The 19,939-nt window shown below is 44.2% G+C and overlaps 1 protein-coding gene across 1 annotated transcript; it reads left to right on the top strand.

Annotated features, from left to right (window-relative positions):
- Window positions 1-7,247: 7,247 nt before the first annotated feature.
- Window positions 7,248-19,887, top strand: CD74 (CD74 molecule). The gene is made up of 9 exons (XM_043987936.1): window positions 7,248-7,536; window positions 14,210-14,382; window positions 14,587-14,669; window positions 15,009-15,062; window positions 16,105-16,200; window positions 16,512-16,608; window positions 18,495-18,686; window positions 19,018-19,070; window positions 19,264-19,887. Exons 1-9 carry the CDS (start codon window positions 7,463-7,465, stop codon window positions 19,267-19,269), a joined length of 828 nt encoding a protein of 275 aa, XP_043843871.1. The 5' UTR covers window positions 7,248-7,462; the 3' UTR covers window positions 19,270-19,887.
- Window positions 19,888-19,939: the final 52 nt, after the last annotated feature.

The following is a 19,939-nucleotide window of genomic DNA, read 5'->3' as shown; positions in this document are numbered from 1 at the left end:
TCCTTCTCTAGCTCATTTTACAGAAAAGGAAACTGAGGCAACCAGGGTTAAGTGACTTGCCTAGGGTCACACAGCTACTAAGTATCTGAGGTCATATTTGAACTGAAGAAGATGTTTTCCTGACTCCAAGCCCAGCACACTATCCACTGCATCACCTAAATAATTGATGCTAAATAGGCTAGCATTTATATATAGCTAGCATTTTTAAGGGGGGCAGCTACATGGCACAGTAGATAAAGTGTCAAGCCTGAAGTCAGGAAGACATCTTCCTCGATTCAAATCTGACCTTAGAAACTTACTAGCCGTGTGACCCTGGGCAAGTTGCTTAACCCTGGTTGCCTCAGTTTCCTCATCTGTAAAATGAGCTGAGAAGGAAATAAATGGCAAACCACTTCAGTATCTGTTATGGGTCTGGGGTACCTCAGAAGTTTTCTGGGGCAAGTCAAGGAACCTTTTCTTTGAGAAACTAAACCAAAGGACAGACACACCTAAAGAGATAAGTGGCACCAGATCTGGACTGTCAGCTCCAGGACCACCACCCTTCATTCCAGTCTCCCCCATCCCTTGGGGAGATAAGATTAGGTGTGGCTGCTGCCTTTGTGGCATGAAGGGGACAGAGATGGCTTGAGAGATCTGGAGTCGCACCTCACCCAACTTCCCCCAGCCACCACCAGTGGGGATTGGTCCTCCCCCAATAAGGGAACTTTCCACAGTCAGATGATTACTGCATTGGACCACTATCAGTCCTCTATAAAAGTATCTGCCTATCTACTGATCAAGGAGATAGGTATCTTAGAGCCACGCCTCTGTGCCATGCCTTCTCCCCATGAGAAGTCCAAGGACTTCTCTCTTGGTTTCCTTTCCCTAGCACCTAAATAAAATATTATTTTATTCTAATTGGATTTGTGTGCAAGAGGGTGTAATTCTTTAAAGTGGAATTCCTAATAAACCTGAGTTCAATTGGATTTGTATGCAAGAGGGTGTAATTTTTGTGTGTGTGTGTGTGAGGCAATTGGGGTTAAGTGACTTGCCCAGGGTCACACAGCTAGTAAGTGTTATGTGTCTGAGGTCGGATTTGAACTCAGGTCCTCCTGAATCCAAGGCCTGCGCTCTATCCACTGCGCAACCTAGCTGCTCAAGGGTGTAATTCTTTTTTTTTGGGGGGGGGGGAGGCAATTGGGGTTAAGTGACTTGCCCAGGGTCACACAGCTAGTGTTAAGTGTCTGAGGCCGGATTTGAACTCAGGTACTCCTGACTCCAGGGCCAGTGCTCTATCCACTGTGTCACCTAGCTGCCCCCTCAAGGGTGTAATTCTTTAAAGAAGAATTCCTAAGAACCCCTATCCCAAACCCCCATCAATTTCCCCCATTACAGTATCTATAAAAAAAAACAAACACCCAACCCAAATGGGGTCACAAAGAGTCTGACACAATTGACAAAACGACTCAATAACAACAGTTATAAGGTCCTCTAGTGGTGTTAAAGGTAAGACTAAGCTGAAGTTGGAGATGAAAGTTAAGGATGATAAAGGTTGGGGTTTTTTTTTGTTGTTGGGTTTTTTTTGGTTTTGTTGATTTTAGTGGCAAGAAGAAAACCAGAGAAAGAATGTGGCTCCTGCTTGGCAGGGCTAGGACTGAGCATAATAAATGACAACGAAAAGCAGGAACTAAGTTAATTTTGCTTTGGTTTTCCAAAGAAAATGTTCTCTAAACTGAGAGGGATAGAATAAAAATGGTAGCCAGGAACTGAAAAAATGCAAAGGACAAACACATAAGTGCCCTTCATTAAGTTCAGGAACGTCCAGATGAATCACATCTGGAATATCTGGTAGATGTAACTGATGGCTGCTGATGGTGAGAGGCGCTGTAGGACTTGGGAAAGCAAACACTGACTGTTCTTCAAAACAGGGAAGTAGGAAATCTTCAGACGCTATACTAGTGAGCTTGATTTCGGTTCCTTGCAAAATCTTAGAATATATTGAAGGGAAGGTTTCTGATCATTCAAAAAAGGAAGTGGCATTCACTATGTCAAAGTGATTCATGGATCTTTTATGTCACATCTTTTTGGTTTTTTTGGACAGGGTAACTAAACTGGTAGATCAATGGTACCCTATAAACATAGTCAATTAGATTTCAGTAACACATTTTATAAAGTTTCCAGTAGGGAGTTCAGAACTTGTTGAAAGACTAAGTCCAGAAAGAAGTCAATAAGGTGACACTGACTTGGAGGGGAGGTCTCCAGTGAAATAAATGTTCTGCCCTTGGCCCTGTTCCATTCGACATTTTATTAGTAGGGACAGTTAGATGGCATAGTGGATAAAGCACTGGCCCTGAATTCAGGAGGACCTGAGTTCAAATCCAGCCTCAGACACTTGCCACTTACTAGTGGTATGGCCCTGGCTGGACAAGTCACTTAACCCTCATTGCCCTACAAAAACAAAACAAAACAAGACATTTTATTAGTGACTTGGATGAAGGCATAGGTCACATGCTTGCCAAATTTGTAGATAATAAGTTATCATTTCTATAGCACTTACTATGTGCCAAGTTCTTTACAAATATTATTTTATTGGATCTTCACAACAACCTTAGGAGGAAGGTGCTATTGTTATTCCCACTTTACAAATGAGAAAACTGAGGCAGAAAATAAGTGATTTGCTCAGGGTTACATAGTGTCTGAGACTAGATTTGAATTCAGGTTGTTCTGACTCCAGGCTCAGGGCTCTCTCCACTATATACCACCTAGCTAAATTATACAAAGCTAGCAGGAATAACTAATGTACCAGATGACAGAGACCAAAGGGGCTGGGATAGGCTATAAGGGAAGACAATATAACAAAATGAAAACAATTAAACATAAATGTAAAATTCTCTACCTGGGTTTAGATATCCAACTTCACAAGTGGAAAATAAGGGAGACCTGGCTGGACAAGAGTTCCTAGCAAAGACATCTCAGGGTTTTTCGTGGGCTGCAAGGTCAAAAGGGAGGGAGGGAAGGAGGGAGAGAGAGAGAGTCAAACCCAAGTCTTTCCACTTTAACAGACTGATGGATGACCACACAGCAACCATTATTTGGACTAGATGGACTCTGAGATTCTGTGCCAACTCTGAGAAAACTATGCATTTTATTATTTTTGGGTGGGGTGGGGCAATGAGGGTTAAATGACTTGCCCAGGGTCATACACACAGTAAGTGTCAAGTGTCTGAGGCTGGATTTGAACTCAGGTTCTCCTGAATCCAGGGCCAGTGCTTTATCCACTGTGCCACCTAGCTGCCCCCTATGCATTCTATTCTATCCTCAAACCCTCCAGATGTGGTCTGATCAGCTTATTATTAGCATAGGGAATTATTATTATTATCTTAAGGGAAGCTGGGAGGGCTGTTCTTTCATTCCATCCCCAGCCCACGTTTGGCAGGAAAAATGGCAACATTCCAACAATCCAAAGATTGATTACTGGCATTCTGGGGCAAGAATAGACTGGTTTGAGGAAGGAAGAAGAAAAAACTTTGGGAAAAGGGATATGAAGGAAAAAATTATAGCTGTTCTGAATAGATAAAAACTGGAATTCAGAGGGTTTGGGAACAGGGAGTGTGACCACAGAAGAATTATTTGCTCCTTGTAGGAGTTCTGTGGCCCCGTAAAGGTTTGAAGGGCAGAGGAATGTTACAGGAAGTAAATGCATAGTATAATACCTGAATGCATCATGGGGGAGGAAGGGTTAGAAAGGAATTTATAAAGTTTGTCTTTCATTGTGCTTGTGTGTCTGTTTCCACCTGGGCTCATGGATGTGACCTGTGTGGAAGTGATAACATGAACACACACATACACACACACACACACACACACACACACACACACACACATACTCGATCTATAACAGCAGGCCTCAGACTAATACCTTATAATCTAAAGATGATGAGGGACTTCAGAGATCATTTCATCTGCCATTCTACCCAATGCAGGAATTCCTGACTCTGCTCTTGCTTGAATATTCCTAGTGACAAGGGCCTCATTACTTTGGTTTATATACAGTTTAGTATCTGAGGCTGGATTTGAACTCAGGTCCTCTTGAATCCAGGGCTGGTGCTCTATCCACTGCACCATCTAGCTGCCCCTGTATTAGTCTCTTAAGTCTTTTCTTCTCTTAAGTCTTTTTCTCTTCTCTGAACACTCTAGCCTGGAGATGAGAACAGCTCCTTCAGGAAGAAGAAGAAAGAAAAAAAACAAAAAACAAAAAACCCCAGCTTTATAAAAATAGCCATAGCAGCTTTTTTTTTTCATAAGAGCAAAAAACTGAAAAGAATCCATATGGCTAACAATCGGAGAAGAGCTGAACATGCTGTCCTATCCAAATGCTATGAAATATTATTTCACCATAAGAAATGGTGAATACAAAGGATGCAGAGAAATTAGGGAAGTCGTATAGAAAGGAATAGAGTGCAATAAACAGAATCAGAATCATCTACATATGAAGAGGATTACTTGACAATAAAAATGGTAACGGTAGCACAATCCAAAAACAGGAAGAAAGATTAGAAGGGGAGCCAGAAGCAAATAGAATTGGGGTTTTTTATTTATTTTTTATAAAGCTAATATATACATTAAAAAAAAAGAGCCATATGGGGGGAAATGGCACGTTTAATCATTTCTCATTGGACTCCAGTTTTTCTAGCCATCCTACTCTGAAGAGATTCCAGTTTGTCGATGTTTCTCCTAAAATGTGGCACTCAGGAAGAAAATGCTCCACACGGACTGTCTAACCTCCAGATCGATTCCTTAACCTTGGCTACTGACTCCTAAATGCCTGCCATTAGTTACAAGGGGAGTGGAAGGAGTGTGAGTGGTTCAGGAAATCCCATCTCCATTACTATAAACACAAGTCAAGTCCATGGTCCAGATGGCAGTTTGTTACTTAACTATGAACCACTTCCCCTCCCCCCAACCAAATGCAAAAAATCCTTGAGGACCGTCTAGTTTTGGAAAGTGGTCAAAGAGACTTCGCTTTCCCAGCCTGGCTTCCTCGTCTATAAAATGGAGGCTGTGGTTTCTTCATGAAACTGTTGAGATGGCGGACTGAATTCGGCTCCATCCCAGGATTTGGGGAGTTGGAGGAATAGGATTAGAGAAAGATCCTCCCCATATGAATAGTAACGTTTAAGGCTCTGAAGTTTTACGGTTGATGGAACCAACCAGGACATGGAACGTGAGCCGCACTTTGGGGTTTGGGGCTGTATGCAGGCAGTACCAGCCTTCCACAGAGCGGCCAAGCAGAGTTCCTTCGTTCAATTGCATAAACGTAAAGCCCTGGGGCCCCAAAGACAAAAATGGAAGAATTTTTATCCTTAAGGAGACCACATCGTGGAAACACAGGAAGCTGGAGGGAAATGAGGGGCCAGTTTTTGCTCCTTGTCGGCGACCTGTCCAGTTAGAAGTTACCTATAAACTAATTTAGACTCCTAGTGCTCGGAGATCTTCCAGAATTGAAGGAATAGGAAGAATTTAAATTAATTACTTAAAACCAGCAGAAGGATGTTGGAGAGGTGGAAGGCACTCACTCCTCTCAGGAGCTCCTGATGACCTAGTGCTTGTGCACAACCTGGATCTAGCCAGCTCGGAGTAACTGAGGGCTTGGCAGTACCCTAGACCCCCTGAACTTTCCTGTTCTTTCTGTTTACCTCTCTCCACTTCCCTCACTGTCTCCAGTGCCTTGTAAAGAGCCTCTTCCAATACACCAAAAGGCTTCTCCTATTGGGAGGAAGGGGAAGTAGGGGTCCCAGTCACTAAAAACTAAATGGAGTACTCTGGCATCCTGGCTATTTTATGACCCTTTTGTGTAGAATGATCCCACCCAGTTTATATCCCCGAGTGATCCTAAAACTTGAATACCCAAGGACCAGATACATTTCAGTGGCCTTGGGTTTCTATGTCAGTGTATCTCTCCTTCCCAGAGGAGTTTTTAGAATGGGGCGAGTTAATAAGGCATAGTAGTAAGAAGAGCAGATTTCCAGTTACAGAATCTTGATCCAAATCCCAGCTGTGCTATTTACTATCAGGGAGACCCTGAGAGGTCCAGTCATTTGAATTCTTTAGACGTTAATTTCCTCATCTGTTGTTAGAGGCTAGATTACCTCTAAGATCCCTTTCAGTTTTTGGAGTCCTAATCCTATCTGCATGAACACAGTCAATTCCTTTCCCCTCTCTAGGCCTGTTTCTTCCTTTGTAAAATGGGTGTGTGGGGAGCTTGTATTATCTGCAAGCTTAATCCATCTCTAAATCCTATGAATTTTTAGAAGGGACCATGTAACATTGACTGCCAAAGCTTAAAGTGTCCATGTAACATAGAATGACAGAGATGGAAAGGACCTTAGAGGACAGAGTATCAGAACCTGAAAGAACCTTAGAACAAAACGTCACAACTGCAAGAAACTATACAGCAAAATGTCAGTCAGTAAACATTTATTAAGCACACTACTATGTTCAAAATGTCAGAGATCTCATCATTGCTCTGATTTTTTCTCTTATAACATGACTAATGCAGAAATAGGATTAATGTTATTATGTGTGTGTATATATATATATAAAACCTATATCAGATTACCTGCTGTCTAGGGGAGCGGGGAGGGAGGGGAGGGAGGGGAGGGAGGGAGAAAAATCTGAAATTGTAAAGCTTGTATAAATAAAAGTTGAGAACTATCTTTACATGTAACGGGAAAAAAAAAAAAAGTCAGAGATCGGGGCAGCTAGGTGGTACAGTGGATAGAGCACCAACCCCAGAGTCAGGAGTACCTGAGTTCAAATCCAGCCTCAGACACTTAACACTTACTAGCTGTGTGACCCTGGGCAAGTCACTTAACCCCAATTGTCTCACTAAAATAATAATAATAATAACAAGATGTCAGAGATGGAAGGAACTTTAGAGATGCTTGGGACCAAATCCTTCCTTTTATAAAGGAGGAAACAGGTATGGAGACAAGGGATTCATGGTCACATTAGCCTCTTTCTGTATCTACCAGTCTCAGAGTAGGGAGAACCAAAGACAATCCCTCTCCCTGAGTTAGAGCTATCTCTGGAAGGAGGAATAGTTTTAGTATTTTCTTATCTCTATTTTTTTCTAATGGTCCAAAGAGCTCTCTCTTCGTGAAGGTCTGCCTAGAAGCAAGTGATGCTGCCTGCTCAGCCAATGGGATGACAGGATTTCCCACCTGAACCAAGAACTCCCTTTCTTCCTTGTCCACTGAAGTGGGAGAGGGGTGGCAAGAGCTGAGTTGGGTATTTCCAACTTGGGCTTTCACTTCTACTAAGTGGGTGGGTTGGCCTTCCCCCTCAACGAATCAAATTTCTCTTCAGCATCAATTTGAAGGGCTGGTCTGGGTGTATCAGGGTCAGAGAACCCAGGACAGTGGAGGAAGTCAGACTGGCAGCAGCTGAAGACTCTCTGAGGTCCAAATCACCTGCACACACCATGGATGACCAGCGAGATCTCATCTCCAACCATGAGCAGCAGCCCATGCTGGGAGGAAGCGCAGGACAACAACGGTACAGAAATTTTAAAAAGAAAAAATATTTTTCTATAGAGTCTCAGAGTAGGAAGGGATCTAGCAATTCTAGTCCAACATAAAATGTCTCTATATTTGTATAGCTAGCTACAAAGGCAGAGACAGACAGACAGACAAGATGGATAGAATTTTCTCCTATCAATGGGAGTTCAAGGGAACCAGAGCCAGCTAAAAGGATGTGAGGTGCTCTCAGTAGGGACTCAAAAAAAGATGATTTTTTTAAAAGGCCTTCTCCCTTTCCTCTTTCCAGAGTCTTCTATTCCCTTATTTCAGAAGCAGTTTGGCTGGGTGGGCCATAAAGACCATAGGTTTAGAGGTGGAAAGGGTCCAGGCACTTGGCTAGTTCCATCCCTTCACTCTACAGGTGAAGTAGTTAGCTCAGCTCATGGCCTCCTTTGTTAGTAGTGCATTGTCTGCGTGTAAAGCCCATCATGCCCATTTCTAATAGCAGTTTAAGGTATATAGAGTGCTTTCTTCACAACCATTCCAGGAGTCAGGAAATAGAAGTATTATTCTGACTTTATTCTAGAAGGGAAAGCTGTGTCTCTTCTCTTTATTCATCACTGCTTCCATCTTGTGTCTAACTTCATTCTGAATCTCAGGGGAGCCCCACCTCCTACCCCCTCCCCTCACTCCCACAGAGCTTTCTTGGCCCAAACCCTGGGGACCTGGTATTTATCTGGGGACTTTCTCCTCGGTTGTTTCTTCATAGTTCCTTATCGTGGCTGCCCAAAGAGAGAATGAGCTTCTATTCCAAAACTCCATCTCTAATAGAAGCCCAGCCAGCATCTTCCTCTTTTCCTTCTCCCCTGCCTTCTGTTGCTTTGATATCCTCAAACCAACCTCTCCCATGGGACATCCCCTTCTCAATTATGACTATAATCCTCACTCATGTCGATGTATCTGGCTTCTTTCATCCTTCCAACCCCACAAAAGTGTTGCTGCTCTCGTTTCTTTTCAGAAATTAGACAAAGGGGACAGAACCCCCACCCTCACCCCCGCCTGCAAAATAGCGTTTTTAGATTGCGAACCCCAAATAATCTGCGGCTAGTCAATCAGAGAGTCAGCTAGGTATGACGTCAGCGGTAGCCAGGCAGATGGGGGTTTTGAGGACGCCAAAGGGTGGGTGCGTTTGGAAGCTCAGAAGGATGAGTTATACATGAAGTAACTAGATAGGTCGTTGAAATCACGATCTGTGGAAGTCCCCCATGATTCTGAGCCTGGATACAGAGAGGAAGATTGCTAGAATACCACGATTACCGGGGTGCCTCCCCAAGTCCATTCCAGGCTCAGTATGTGGCCGGCTTCCCTCGTGTGTCCAGCCTCAAACCACTTCACCTAGCTTTAATTTATTTATTGCTGAAGCCTTAAAAAAACAAACAACTCCCCCCAAACCAACAAGATAAGAGATAAATAAATAATACATTTTTATGTCCTATGAACGAGAAAATTGGACAAACAGATTTTTAGAGGAGGTTTTTTGTTTGTTTTTGTTTTGTTTTTTTACCATATAAATGTTTGCCTAAAGAAGGGAATAAGTTACATAAAATTTAGAAAAAAGCCCACCCGCATCTTACTATAGAAAAAAAAAAAGATGAAACGAGAGCTATGAGGGTCCTTGGACATCATCATTTCATTTTTCAGAAGGGAAACTGAGACCCAGAGAAGGGAAAGGGCTGCTAACTCCCTAGCCTGGCCTCAGAACTCAGGTTCATAAGACCTCACTGAATTTATATCACCTATATATGAATTATAACATGATCTGTCAGTGTTGTAAATTAACGTCCAGAGAGGATGTTGCACATTATTTTAGGAAAAAAAAATTAAACTTAAAACGCAGGTTTGCTCTGTGAAATCGTCTGTGAAATCGGGAGCCTTTCAGAAATGGTTCTACCTAGCAATTTATGACGTCATGAACCAAACTAATTCTTACTGGTTGTTGGGTTCCATAGCCTTGGTTTCCTTTTTTTTGGGGGGGGGGGGTGAGCATGGGGGTGGGGTGTGGGGGTGGTGGTAGAAAAAGGAAGGAAGCTGGCTTGAAGTCAAGCTATAAAAATCTTCCCTGCCTCCCCAGAGATTATGTTCAGAACCTAAGCCGGTAGGGGGGCAGCTGGGTGGTGCAGTGGATAATGTACTGGCCCTGGATTCAGGAGGACCTGAGTTCAAATGTGACCTCAAACACTTGACACTTACTAGCTGTGTGACCCTGGGCAAGTCACTTAACCCTCATTGCCCTGAAAAAAAACAAAAACAAACAAAAAAACCCCAACCAAAGAAAACAAAACAAAACAAAAAAGAACCTAAGCAGGTAGATGGAAGGTCAAGGGAGATAAATAGGTCTCATTGTGCACCCTTACCAACACATACTTTACAAAAAAAATGAAATTTAAAAAACACTTTACTAGGCTATAGGTCTTGGTGAGGAAATTAGCCTGAATTAGAAGAAGCATGTAAAAGATTTGGGGGAGATACAAGTAGATGCCAGAATTTAGGGACCTTGTATGATAGGACAGTGTTTAGCTTTGGATCACAAGACCTGAACTTTAGAGCTGGGAGATAACGTATAGGTCATCTATAACATCCTCATTTTACAGATAAGGAAACTGAGGCCCAGAGACATTAAGTGATTTAGCCAGAGTCCCATAGGGAAAATAAGTGGTCAAACCAGGATTCAAATCCAGGCTGACCAGTGTCAAATTGTATGTTTCCCACCACCAAACCACATCGCCTCATCTAGTTTGAAATAAACTAATTGGTAATTCAATTAGGATTGGGGGAGAGAGGGAGAAGGGTGATAATCTTGTTCATGGAATTTACCTAGGCAAAGAAATAAGGCACTTTTCCCCAATTTAAAGGTACTCATGGGAGACTATTCTCTCAGCCTCACCCAAATTCATTGAATTGGAGTGATTGTTTTTTCTCTAGTTTGGTTCCTTCCTTTCCCCCATTACGAGGTTTGTTTCTCTCCTTTCAGATCCCCTTTCTAAATGAACACTTGGAGGCCCTCCAACTTCCCTTGGTCTGGATAAGTGCCCAGAAATTAGTCAGGTAGACAAATCAGAACAAGATTTGTCTCATGATGTCATGGATTACTAGGTAAAAAGGTTTTCTGAGAAGTTCCCAACCAGAGATACTGTCAGAATAAACTTTGTACTGTGTCCTACAGGGGGAGACTTGGAGTTTGATAATGTTGGAACTCTACCTAGCCAAGCACCCAGGATGGGGCTGGTCTAGTAGGAAGCCCAAAGCATAATCTCTATATTCCGATGTTTATATTGAGGTGGCAAAGGTTCATATGATTTTGAGTTGGGACCGGAGAGATCATAGGTCATAAATTTAGAAACAGAAGGGGCCTCAAAGGCCACCCAGTCCAACCTCATTTTGCTGATGGGGAAACTGAAGCCCAGGGTGAAGTTAAGTGACTATGGTCACACAGGGATTGCGTAGCAGAGTAAGGATTTGAACCCATCTTCCGATTTGAAATCTTGTGCTATACCAAGGCATACCACATATTCTTTTATTACTAGCAAAAACGGGGGGCAGGGTGAGGATATATTTGCAAGGAGAAAGAAATCATTCACATCAACTTCCTAGGGATTGGTGGAGTGGTGGTAAAGACACTATACCCATCTAAAATGATCCCCCAGGGGCAGCTAGGTGGCACAGTGGATAGAGCACCAGCCCTGGAGTCAGGAGGACCTGAGTTCAAATCCGGCCTCAGACACTTAACATTTACTAGCTGTGTGACCCTGGGCAAGTCACTTAATCCCAATTGCCTCACCAAAAAAACAAACAAACAAAAAAGTTAACTGTAAAATGATCCCCCAAAACACTTTTGGAGTAGATCGCCTGGGTAGCAAGGTTGGTGTAATTCTTATTCCTGAAAACACAGAAGAGTTAGAGGAGGGTGGGTCATACATTTATGCATACACACAAACATATATTCACATATACTTGTATCCATGTGCAGTCCTAGGTCCCTCTGCATTAGTTCTAGTTCAAGTGAGGCACTTGCTGGCCAGCCAAAAATTGGCCTTTACAAATAGGCTTGGCTAACCGGGTAAAGGAGATTCTGCATCTCTGCCTCCTTTCTTTTTTCAACCCCTGAGAAGTTTTTCCCTTTTTTCCTCCAGAAGGTGGACAAAGGGGCCAATATCCTGTACTCCTAATCTAGATAGTGACCCCCAAATAATCTGAGCATTTTTGCAGCTAGTCAATCAGAGAGTCAGATAGCTATGACATCACTGTAACCAGGCAGATGGAGGTTTTGAAGAAGCCAAAAGGATTGGTGTGCTTGGGAAGCTCAGAGAGTTAAAGCAGAAGTAACCAGATAGGTTTCTAAAGTCACGATTTGTGGAAGTGATGATTTTGGCTTTATACATGACAACATGATTAATAATAATAATTGATAAGACCTCATAATTTTGAGCCACCTCTAAAATAAAAAATCTCCACAATACACCCCAAAGAGGTCACCTAGCTTTTGTCTAAAGACCTTTAATAAGGGAAAATATCCCCAGAGTAGTTGGACTAAATGACCTGGGAGGCCCTTATGAGCAAGGACTAGTTTTTGCCTTTCTTTCATATCTTCTTTTTTTTTTTTTTTTGCAGGGCAATGAGGGTTAAGTGATTTGCCCAGGGTCACACAGCTAGTAAGTGTCAAGTGTCTGAGGTCAAATTTGAACTCAGGTCCTCCTCAATCCAGGGCTGGTGCTTTATTCACTGTGCCACCTAGCTGCCACCTCATTATCTTCTATACTTTTTGAGTAGTAAACATTAAATGAACTTTTGTTGACTCTGAAATCCCTCCTAATTCTAAGGTTTTAGAATTCTGTGCTGCTGACAGAAGAAGGTCGTCTATTTCTGTTCCCATCACTTACCAAGCCTTTGCTACAACGCTTAGATTCCCTGCGGAATTTGCTACAGTGTAGTTTGCTTTGTTTTATATCTGAGGTGATTCGGACTCCTTGGTGGACCTAGCTTCTTGTCTCTCCAGGGAGGGGTGGGCTGTGTGTGTGGAGCACAGTTGGCACAGCTCACCGTTTCGGTCTTTATGCCCAGCCTTAGGTTGTCTGTGATTCCTCCCGTGGGGAATAAAGAAAACATCTGAGCTGGGGCTTCTCCTCCTGCTTATGTCCAAGCCTGCCCTCGAAACCTAGCCACCAAATGTCAGAGCTGCAAGGGATCTTTACAGGACATCAGGCTTCTTAATCTGGGTCTGCAAATTAGTTTTTTGTTTTTGTTTTTTTCCAGCAACAAACATTTATTTTATTTTCCATTTACATGTAAGGGTAGTTCTCAACATTCATTTTCATAAGATTTAAGAGTTCCAAATTTTTCTCCCTCCCCCCTCCACAAGATCACAACCAGGTTATATATGTACAATCCACAAGTGTTCTTTTTATCAGTTCTTTCTATAGGGGTGCATAGTAAGCTTCCTCATTAGTTCCTTGGGATTGTCTTGGATCATTGCACTGCTGAGAGTAGTTAAGTCATTCACAATTGCTCATTGAATAATACTGCTGTCACTACGCACAATGTCCCCAGCTGCAAATTTGTTTTTAAAAACAGAGATAAAAGACAGAGAGAGACAGAGACAGAGACAGAGAAACTTTCAATATAATTGGTAATCTGTAATCCCAGATAGTTGTATTTTATGAATTTAAAAATATTGTGAGAAGGTGTTAAGTAGACTGACAAAGGGGTCCGTGACAAGAGAAAGGTTAGGGACCTACATCTACAGGAAGCCTCCTCTAACCCTTCTTAATTCCAGTGCCTTCCCTCTGTTAATTATTTTCTAATTATCCTGTAGATACTTGTTTGCTTTTATCTCCTTCATTAGATTATAAACTCCTCGAGGGCAGGAACTATCTTTTACCTCTTTTTGTATCCCTAGGACTTAACACCGTGCCTAGCACATAGTAGATGATTAATAAATGTTTATTGATTGATTGCTAGAGCATTTCCCCTGGATTCTATAGTTATGACAAGCTTCTCCTCTTCTCCCCTCCCCTGTGAGGATTTCAGTTCCTCACAGAGCTGCCTCCCCCTCCCCAGACTTCTTCTTTTCAAGTAGCACAGGCTCTTCGCCAGCCGTCCCTTCTCTATTTCCGCTTTCATTTCTGTATCCCTCCTTGCCCCCTCCCCTCTTCACACCATGCTGTACAGGATTTGTCCTTTCTTAACCTGGCCGTGGGACTGAAAAGAGAATGGTCCAGAGAGGGAAGAGAGCCCCATCCGTATTCCAGGATCCCTGGACCTTAAGATCAGGGAATCACATGTCCGGATGAGAAGGGACCTTTGAGGGGCAGCTAGGTGGCGCAGTGGATAGAGCACTGGCCCTGGATTCAGGAGGACCTGAGTTCAAATGAGACCTCAGACACTTGACACTTACTAGCTGTGTGACCCTGGGCAAGTCACTTAACCCCAATTGCCCCGAAAAAAAAAAAGAAAGAAAAAAAGAGAAAGTAAACAATGAGAAGGGACCTTTGAGGTCACCGTTGTCACACTGCAGAGGATGAAACTGAAGCCTGGAGGTGAAGGGTTTTGCACCCAGGTCTATGGACTCCCAAATTCAGGGCTCCATTCTTGTGTACGACGTCTTCCCCGACCCCCTTCCACCACCTCGCTGAGCATCCTCTCTGTCCTAGCAGGTCCTGTAACCAGGGAGCCTTTTACACTGGCTTCTCTGTGCTGATGGCCTTGCTCATCGCTGGCCAAGCTGCTACCGTCTACTTTGTGTACCAGCAGCAGGGGAGGTTGGACAAGCTTACGGTCACTTCCCAGAATTTGCAGCTCGAGTCTCTGAAGATGAAGCTTCCCAAACGTGAGTCTGCTTTTCCTCCTCCCTCCCCTGTATCCCTAGAGTTAAACAGCTTAGGGAAATGAGCGCAGAGTCAGGGACAGGGAAGAACGCCTTCATATGGTGTTGGGGCCTGAGTGTTTTCTGGGGCTGCCAAACTCAATCTCTCTTGGCCTTACCCAGGACTTGGAGCCCCTTTCTAGGACTCAAGTCTCTCTTCTCTTGCAGCTGCCTCCCTTCCAGTGAACAAACTTCGAATGGCTACACCCCTGCTTATGAGGGAATTGGAGCCCGAGAGCCTCCCGTCTGTGGTAAGGGCCCCATATTGCTCCCACTCTCTCCCACCCCCACCAACTGCCCTTTGAGGAAAGATTTCATCAGATGAATCGATGGTAAAGAGGCTAGGTCAATGAGAATTTGGGGACTGGCATGGGGGAAAGGTTATCATGGAGATTCCTGAGAGGAGGGGAGGAGAGGACCATCCCAAAGGACACTTAACAGGCTCCATTGTCTACAGTGGTGAGGAGGGGGAGGTTACTATTTCTCCTTCCAACTTCTGGCGCCCTCCCCCCAGGAATCAGAGTAGTCTTCAGACAGTTTCTTAGTTTCTCCTTATTCCTAGACTCATTACTTTCCCTTTTTTATTACAGGACTTGACCAAGATTGGAAATAGTACCAAGGACCAAGTGAAGTACTTATTGCTGGTAGGAAATCCCATTATCAGCTCCAGTCTTTTACCTATAAAGGCACAGCACCCCTACTGGGGGCCTAGTTCCATTCCTTCCTCTAAGGACTGACCTGCTCATCCCAAAGTGTCATCAGTCACTCCTTTTTTGTGGATCGCTTGGTAGAAGCACAGTATCAGGGGTTTATACTTTACCCACAGTGTGGATCAGGTCTTCTTAAACTGGAGGAGAGAAGTGAACAGGAATTTATTAAGTGCCTCCTATATGCCAGACACTGGGCAAAGTGCTAGGGAAGCAAAGAAAGGCAAAAACTGTTCCTGTCCTTAGAAAGTTCAGTCTAATGGGGAGTATGACAGGAAGGCGTTAGCATTAAGGGGGACTCTGAAAGGCTTCTTGTAGGTGGGATTTTAGCCGAGTTGTGGAGGAGGCTGGGGAAGTCAGGAGGTGAAAGTGTGGAGGGAGAGAGTTCCAAGCATGGGGGGACAGACAGCTAATGAAAATTCATGGAATCAGATGAGAGTATCAAGCTTAAGGAATAGAAGTCCAGGGGCAGCTAGGTGGTACAGTAGATAAAACACCAGCCCTGGATTCAGGAGGACCTGAGTTCAAAGCCAGCGTCAGACACTTGACACTTACTAGCTGTGTGACCCTGGGCAAGTCACTTAACCCTCATTGCCCTGCAAAAAAACCCCCAAAACAAAACAAAAAAGGAAAAGAAGGCCAAAGTACATGGGGGAGAGTAAAGTCTGAGAAGACTGGAGAGGTTGGAAGGGGTCAGGTTGTAAAGGGCTTTAAAAGGTACAGGATTTTGTATTTGATCCTCGAGGTAATAGGGAGCCATAGAAATTTGAATAGGGGAGTGACAAGGTCAGATCTTCACTTTTGGAAGATCACTTTGGTCATTGTGTGGAAGATGGCCTGGAGTGGGTAAGGACTTTAGGCAGGTAGACTAATCAGAAGGCTATTTCAATAGTCTTGGTATGAGGTGATGAAAAGAGGAGGGACACTGTTCCCTCTGGCCTTTGATTAACCTTCCCTCTGATTTCTTGGCTTCTTGTAGCAGTCTGACCCCAGAAGGTCTTTCCCTGAGCTGAGCAAGAGCTTTCAGGAGAACATGAAGAAACTCAAGAACAGCATGGAAAGCAAACACTGGAAGGTCAGGGACCCCTTCACCTGCCACTGCAGGGCTACAGCTAGGGAGTGGGGGTGGGAGAGGCACCAGGGAAGAAATTCGGCTTCAGATGGGGCTAAGCCAGACCATGGAGTATTCCTTTTAAACTCTCAGAAGGAAATGAGATCCCTGTTTTCTGATCAAGTCCCTGCCCCACCTCCCACCTCCAATTCCAGCCAGCACCTTTGCCACCTTCCCCCTCTCTGTCCCCTTGGGATAGGATTACGTGCTATAAGGGGTTTGGGAATCCCTGAGTGGAACTGAAAGGCACCTCTATCTCCCTCTCCATATCCCAGGATTTTGAGAACTGGCTGCACCAGTGGCTTCTGTTTGAGATGAGCAAGAAGCCCAAGGAAGAGAAGACTGAAGGGAAGACTGAACCTCCTCAGAAAGGTATTAAAGGAAGGAGGTTGAGGGTAGAAGCTAAAGGGAATAATAGGAAGAAACCTTTGAGAGCTTCTCCTGCTCTCAGGTAGAACTGCACATACAACATCCCATTCCCCCACCCCCACCCCACACACATATTGAACAAGTGAATTCTTCCCAGCTCGGGTATTAAGACAGTGGGAGGACTCAGAGGTAAAGGGGTTTCCCCTACAGTACAGTAGGGGAACGGTAGGGAGGCATTCCAGACATTTCCACAAACCTGTTAATTGTTTGACTGACTGAGCTTTTCCCATGATTCCATGCATCCTCTTGGAGGTACCAAAGTTCTTCACAACTCTAACATTCTTCACTCCTCCTAGCCTGTGTGGCTAGGATGCTTGGCAATTTATAGACCACTTTGCTCGCCATTTCACAAGGTAGTAGGGGTAGAAGCATCACAGTCTATCAAATTCAGGCCATAGAATTTGGGGGTTGGAAGGAGTCTCAGGAGTCCGACCCATGTCTGAAGAGGAATTTCTGTTACAACATCCTTGACAAATAGTCACCCAGTCTTCTCTTAAAAGATCTGCAGTGAAGAGCAGCTCACTACCTTTAGTCCTAGAGTAATTGTCCGCCCCTTCCACACTCAAAAAGAAAATAGACCTTCTGATTCCAAGTCTTACATGGCTGGTGTTGGGTCTGTCTAACTGAACTCAATCTTTATTAAATGCTTACTGTATGCAAGGTCCTATGCTGTGATCTGGGCAGATAAAGAAAAGCAAGGCAATCTACTGGCAGGCCTGTTCTTCCATGGCCTTTTTCCTTTCTGGGTCTCAGGTTCTGTTCTGTAAAACAGAACTCATTCACCATCATGACATGGGCAAGTAAGAGGTCTATAAAATGAAGAAATTGGGCCATCACAGGAATTGGAGAGTTGGAGGGGACTGTGAAAGCCCTGAACAGTATACAAAGCCCTTCTACAAATTCTCCCCCAAATGGTCATCCATTCTTTCCTTGGAGATCTCTAGTAAGGGGCAACTCACTGTCACCAGACAGTCCATTCCACTTTTGGAAAGATAATCGTCAGTTTTTCCAACACTTGCTTCCTAGAAACTTCCATCTTTACTCTTCAGTTCTTTGTAGCAAAGCAGAAAGCGTCTAATTCTTCTTTCATATCACAACTCTCCATCAAGGGTATCACTGATATGGACATAGATGAGTCTCAGGATATTAGAGGAGAGAGCGGGCACATGGATCCTTAGTCACTTGAGTATGTGTCTCCCTGTTTTATGCCTCACTTGGTATTTATAGTCACCAAATGATCTTTTTTTTAAAAAAAACTATTATTATTATTTTAACAAAATGATCTTAAAACAAAGGCACCTCTGTTGGAGATAAGCCTTTCAGGAAGACTTTTGCTCTAGTGAGTAGAGTAGCATAGAACATGATGGCCGAGTCTCTGCACAGCTCAGTTGCTTGTAGAGCTGAAGATGTATGTAGTCGGCTCTGGACAATCCCATGAATTTTCTCTATTCAAATTTTCATCAAGTATACTCTAGATCTGTGTATGGACCATTTTGTAAAGATGATCAGACTGGGTGTTACTCTTGGGGTCCTTTCAGGTCTACAATACTATGATTTTCAGAAGAGTTGGGTTCAAAATTCTCCTACTCAGCCTACTCTTTCTGTAGTCACTGGGCAGTTCTCAGCCTACTTCCTCATCCATGCAATAGATGCCAATTAGATCCTAGTATGGAAGGTTCTGGGTCAGTTATAATCTGGGCTGTGCTTAGGGCATGGGTCACCTGGCCCTAATGAGAAACTGAATCTCCAGGCTGTAGAACCTGAGGCCAGGGGCCCTGTGTGGGTACTTTAGCCAGCTCACCATGTGTCTCCCAAACCTATTGCTTCAGTTCTGACCAAGTGCCAGCTTGAGGCGAGCCGTGTTCCTCCCGTCCACCCGGGCATGTTCTGCCCCAAGTGCGACGAGAATGGCAACTATGAGCCTCTTCAGTGCCATGGCAGCACTGGCTTTTGCTGGTGTGTCTACCCCAATGGTACCGAGGTGCCCCAGACCAAGAGCCGTGATCGCCATGACTGCAGTGGTAAGCATATAGTGTGCGGGTAGAAGGTCCCCTTAAAATAGAACACCATTGCATGATTCATCTAGGGCAATATCGGTCCATCTTGTCTTTCCAGGAACCCTGCTGCATGGTAGTCTTTTAATTCACACACGCACACACTTATTCTTTTGTTCACCTGTCCATCTACCCAGCACTCATTGCTGTGCCCAGTCCTGATGGACTCAGGCATGGAGTCATCACAAGTTTAACGATCTTTTTTATCCCCTGGGCTCCCTTGACCTACTTTAGGGTAGGGTGAAGGTCTAGTCCTATGCTGGGTCAGTAGGGAACAAGTCGCTTGCTCTACTTTCAGGTCCCTTGGATGCTGAGGAGCTGATTTCTTCTGGACTGGGTCTTCCTAAGCTGGTAAGTTAGGGGACCGAGGCTGGTGTCCTCAGACTCCTGCAAAGCTGTTCCTAGCCCCAACCAACCAAACTGAACAGGAGGGGGAGAAAGTGAAGGGTACTTGATAAAGGTGGGGGTGCTCTCCTGGATAGGGTGGATGCTAGGCTCCTGAGTTGTGAGGCCTTAACCTTTCACCTCTCTTTCTCTCCCTCAGCAATGATCTAAGAAAAACAAGAACAGCAAATAGTTCCAGACTTGCAAACTGCATGGCAGCGCTTGAATGCTCTGATTTGTTTACCCAACCCCAGGAGCCATCCATCTGTCCCTTCCTTGTCTTCTTCCCCTTCCCCTCTCAGTCAGAAACCCGAAATCCCACTTTCTCTGGGGCCCAGGTTAGACTCCCAACTTGATACTCAAGATTGAACCGGCTGTCTGTGAACAAGGGGCAGGGTTGGGACAACCAACGTGCTCCCGAGACCCAATGATGGGGAAGTGAATCCCACTCCCTTCCCTAGGAGGTACCAAATAATCTATACCTTGTGCTTCGGGGGAGAATAAAGGCAAACCCAGCAACTTCCCTTCCCCAACCCGAGACCCTTCATTCCACAACCTACTCCTGCTCCTCTGTAGCAGTGCGCGGCCGCAACAAGCTTCTTAATCACATTAACCAGGGAAAGGTTGGGGGAGGGGCGGTGAGATGTGCAAGCAGTTTTTTTTTCCTTTTCTTGAGTATTACTGTCTAGCTTATGCCTCTCCTTCACCCCAGCATCCTCCAAGAGAACTTCATTTGCTTGTAAGAAATGGAATTTTCCCATTAAAATAAAGTAGGAAAACAGAATGGTGTCATGCATGTTTCTCTTAAATTCACGCTAAAACACAAGAGCTGGAAG

This window comes from Dromiciops gliroides, chromosome 2 (assembly GCF_019393635.1).
Source record: "Dromiciops gliroides isolate mDroGli1 chromosome 2, mDroGli1.pri, whole genome shotgun sequence".
NCBI lineage: Eukaryota > Metazoa > Chordata > Mammalia > Microbiotheria > Microbiotheriidae > Dromiciops > Dromiciops gliroides.
Note: the sequence above shows the minus strand (reverse complement) of the source record. Positions and strands in the feature narration are given on the sequence as shown.

What these genes read in the sequence shown, in the direction of transcription:
- CD74 (XM_043987936.1), top strand. Translation starts at nt 7,463, where the DNA reads ATGGATGACCAGCGAGATCTCATCTCCAACCATGAGCAGCAGCCCATG. An exon ending in GACTGAACCTCCTCAGAAAG is followed by an intron (nt 16,609 to 18,494) that starts GTATTAAAGGAA and finishes CTATTGCTTCAG; the next exon opens with TTCTGACCAAGTGCCAGCTT. An exon ending in TGATCGCCATGACTGCAGTG is followed by an intron (nt 18,687 to 19,017) that starts GTAAGCATATAG and finishes CTCTACTTTCAG; the next exon opens with GTCCCTTGGATGCTGAGGAG.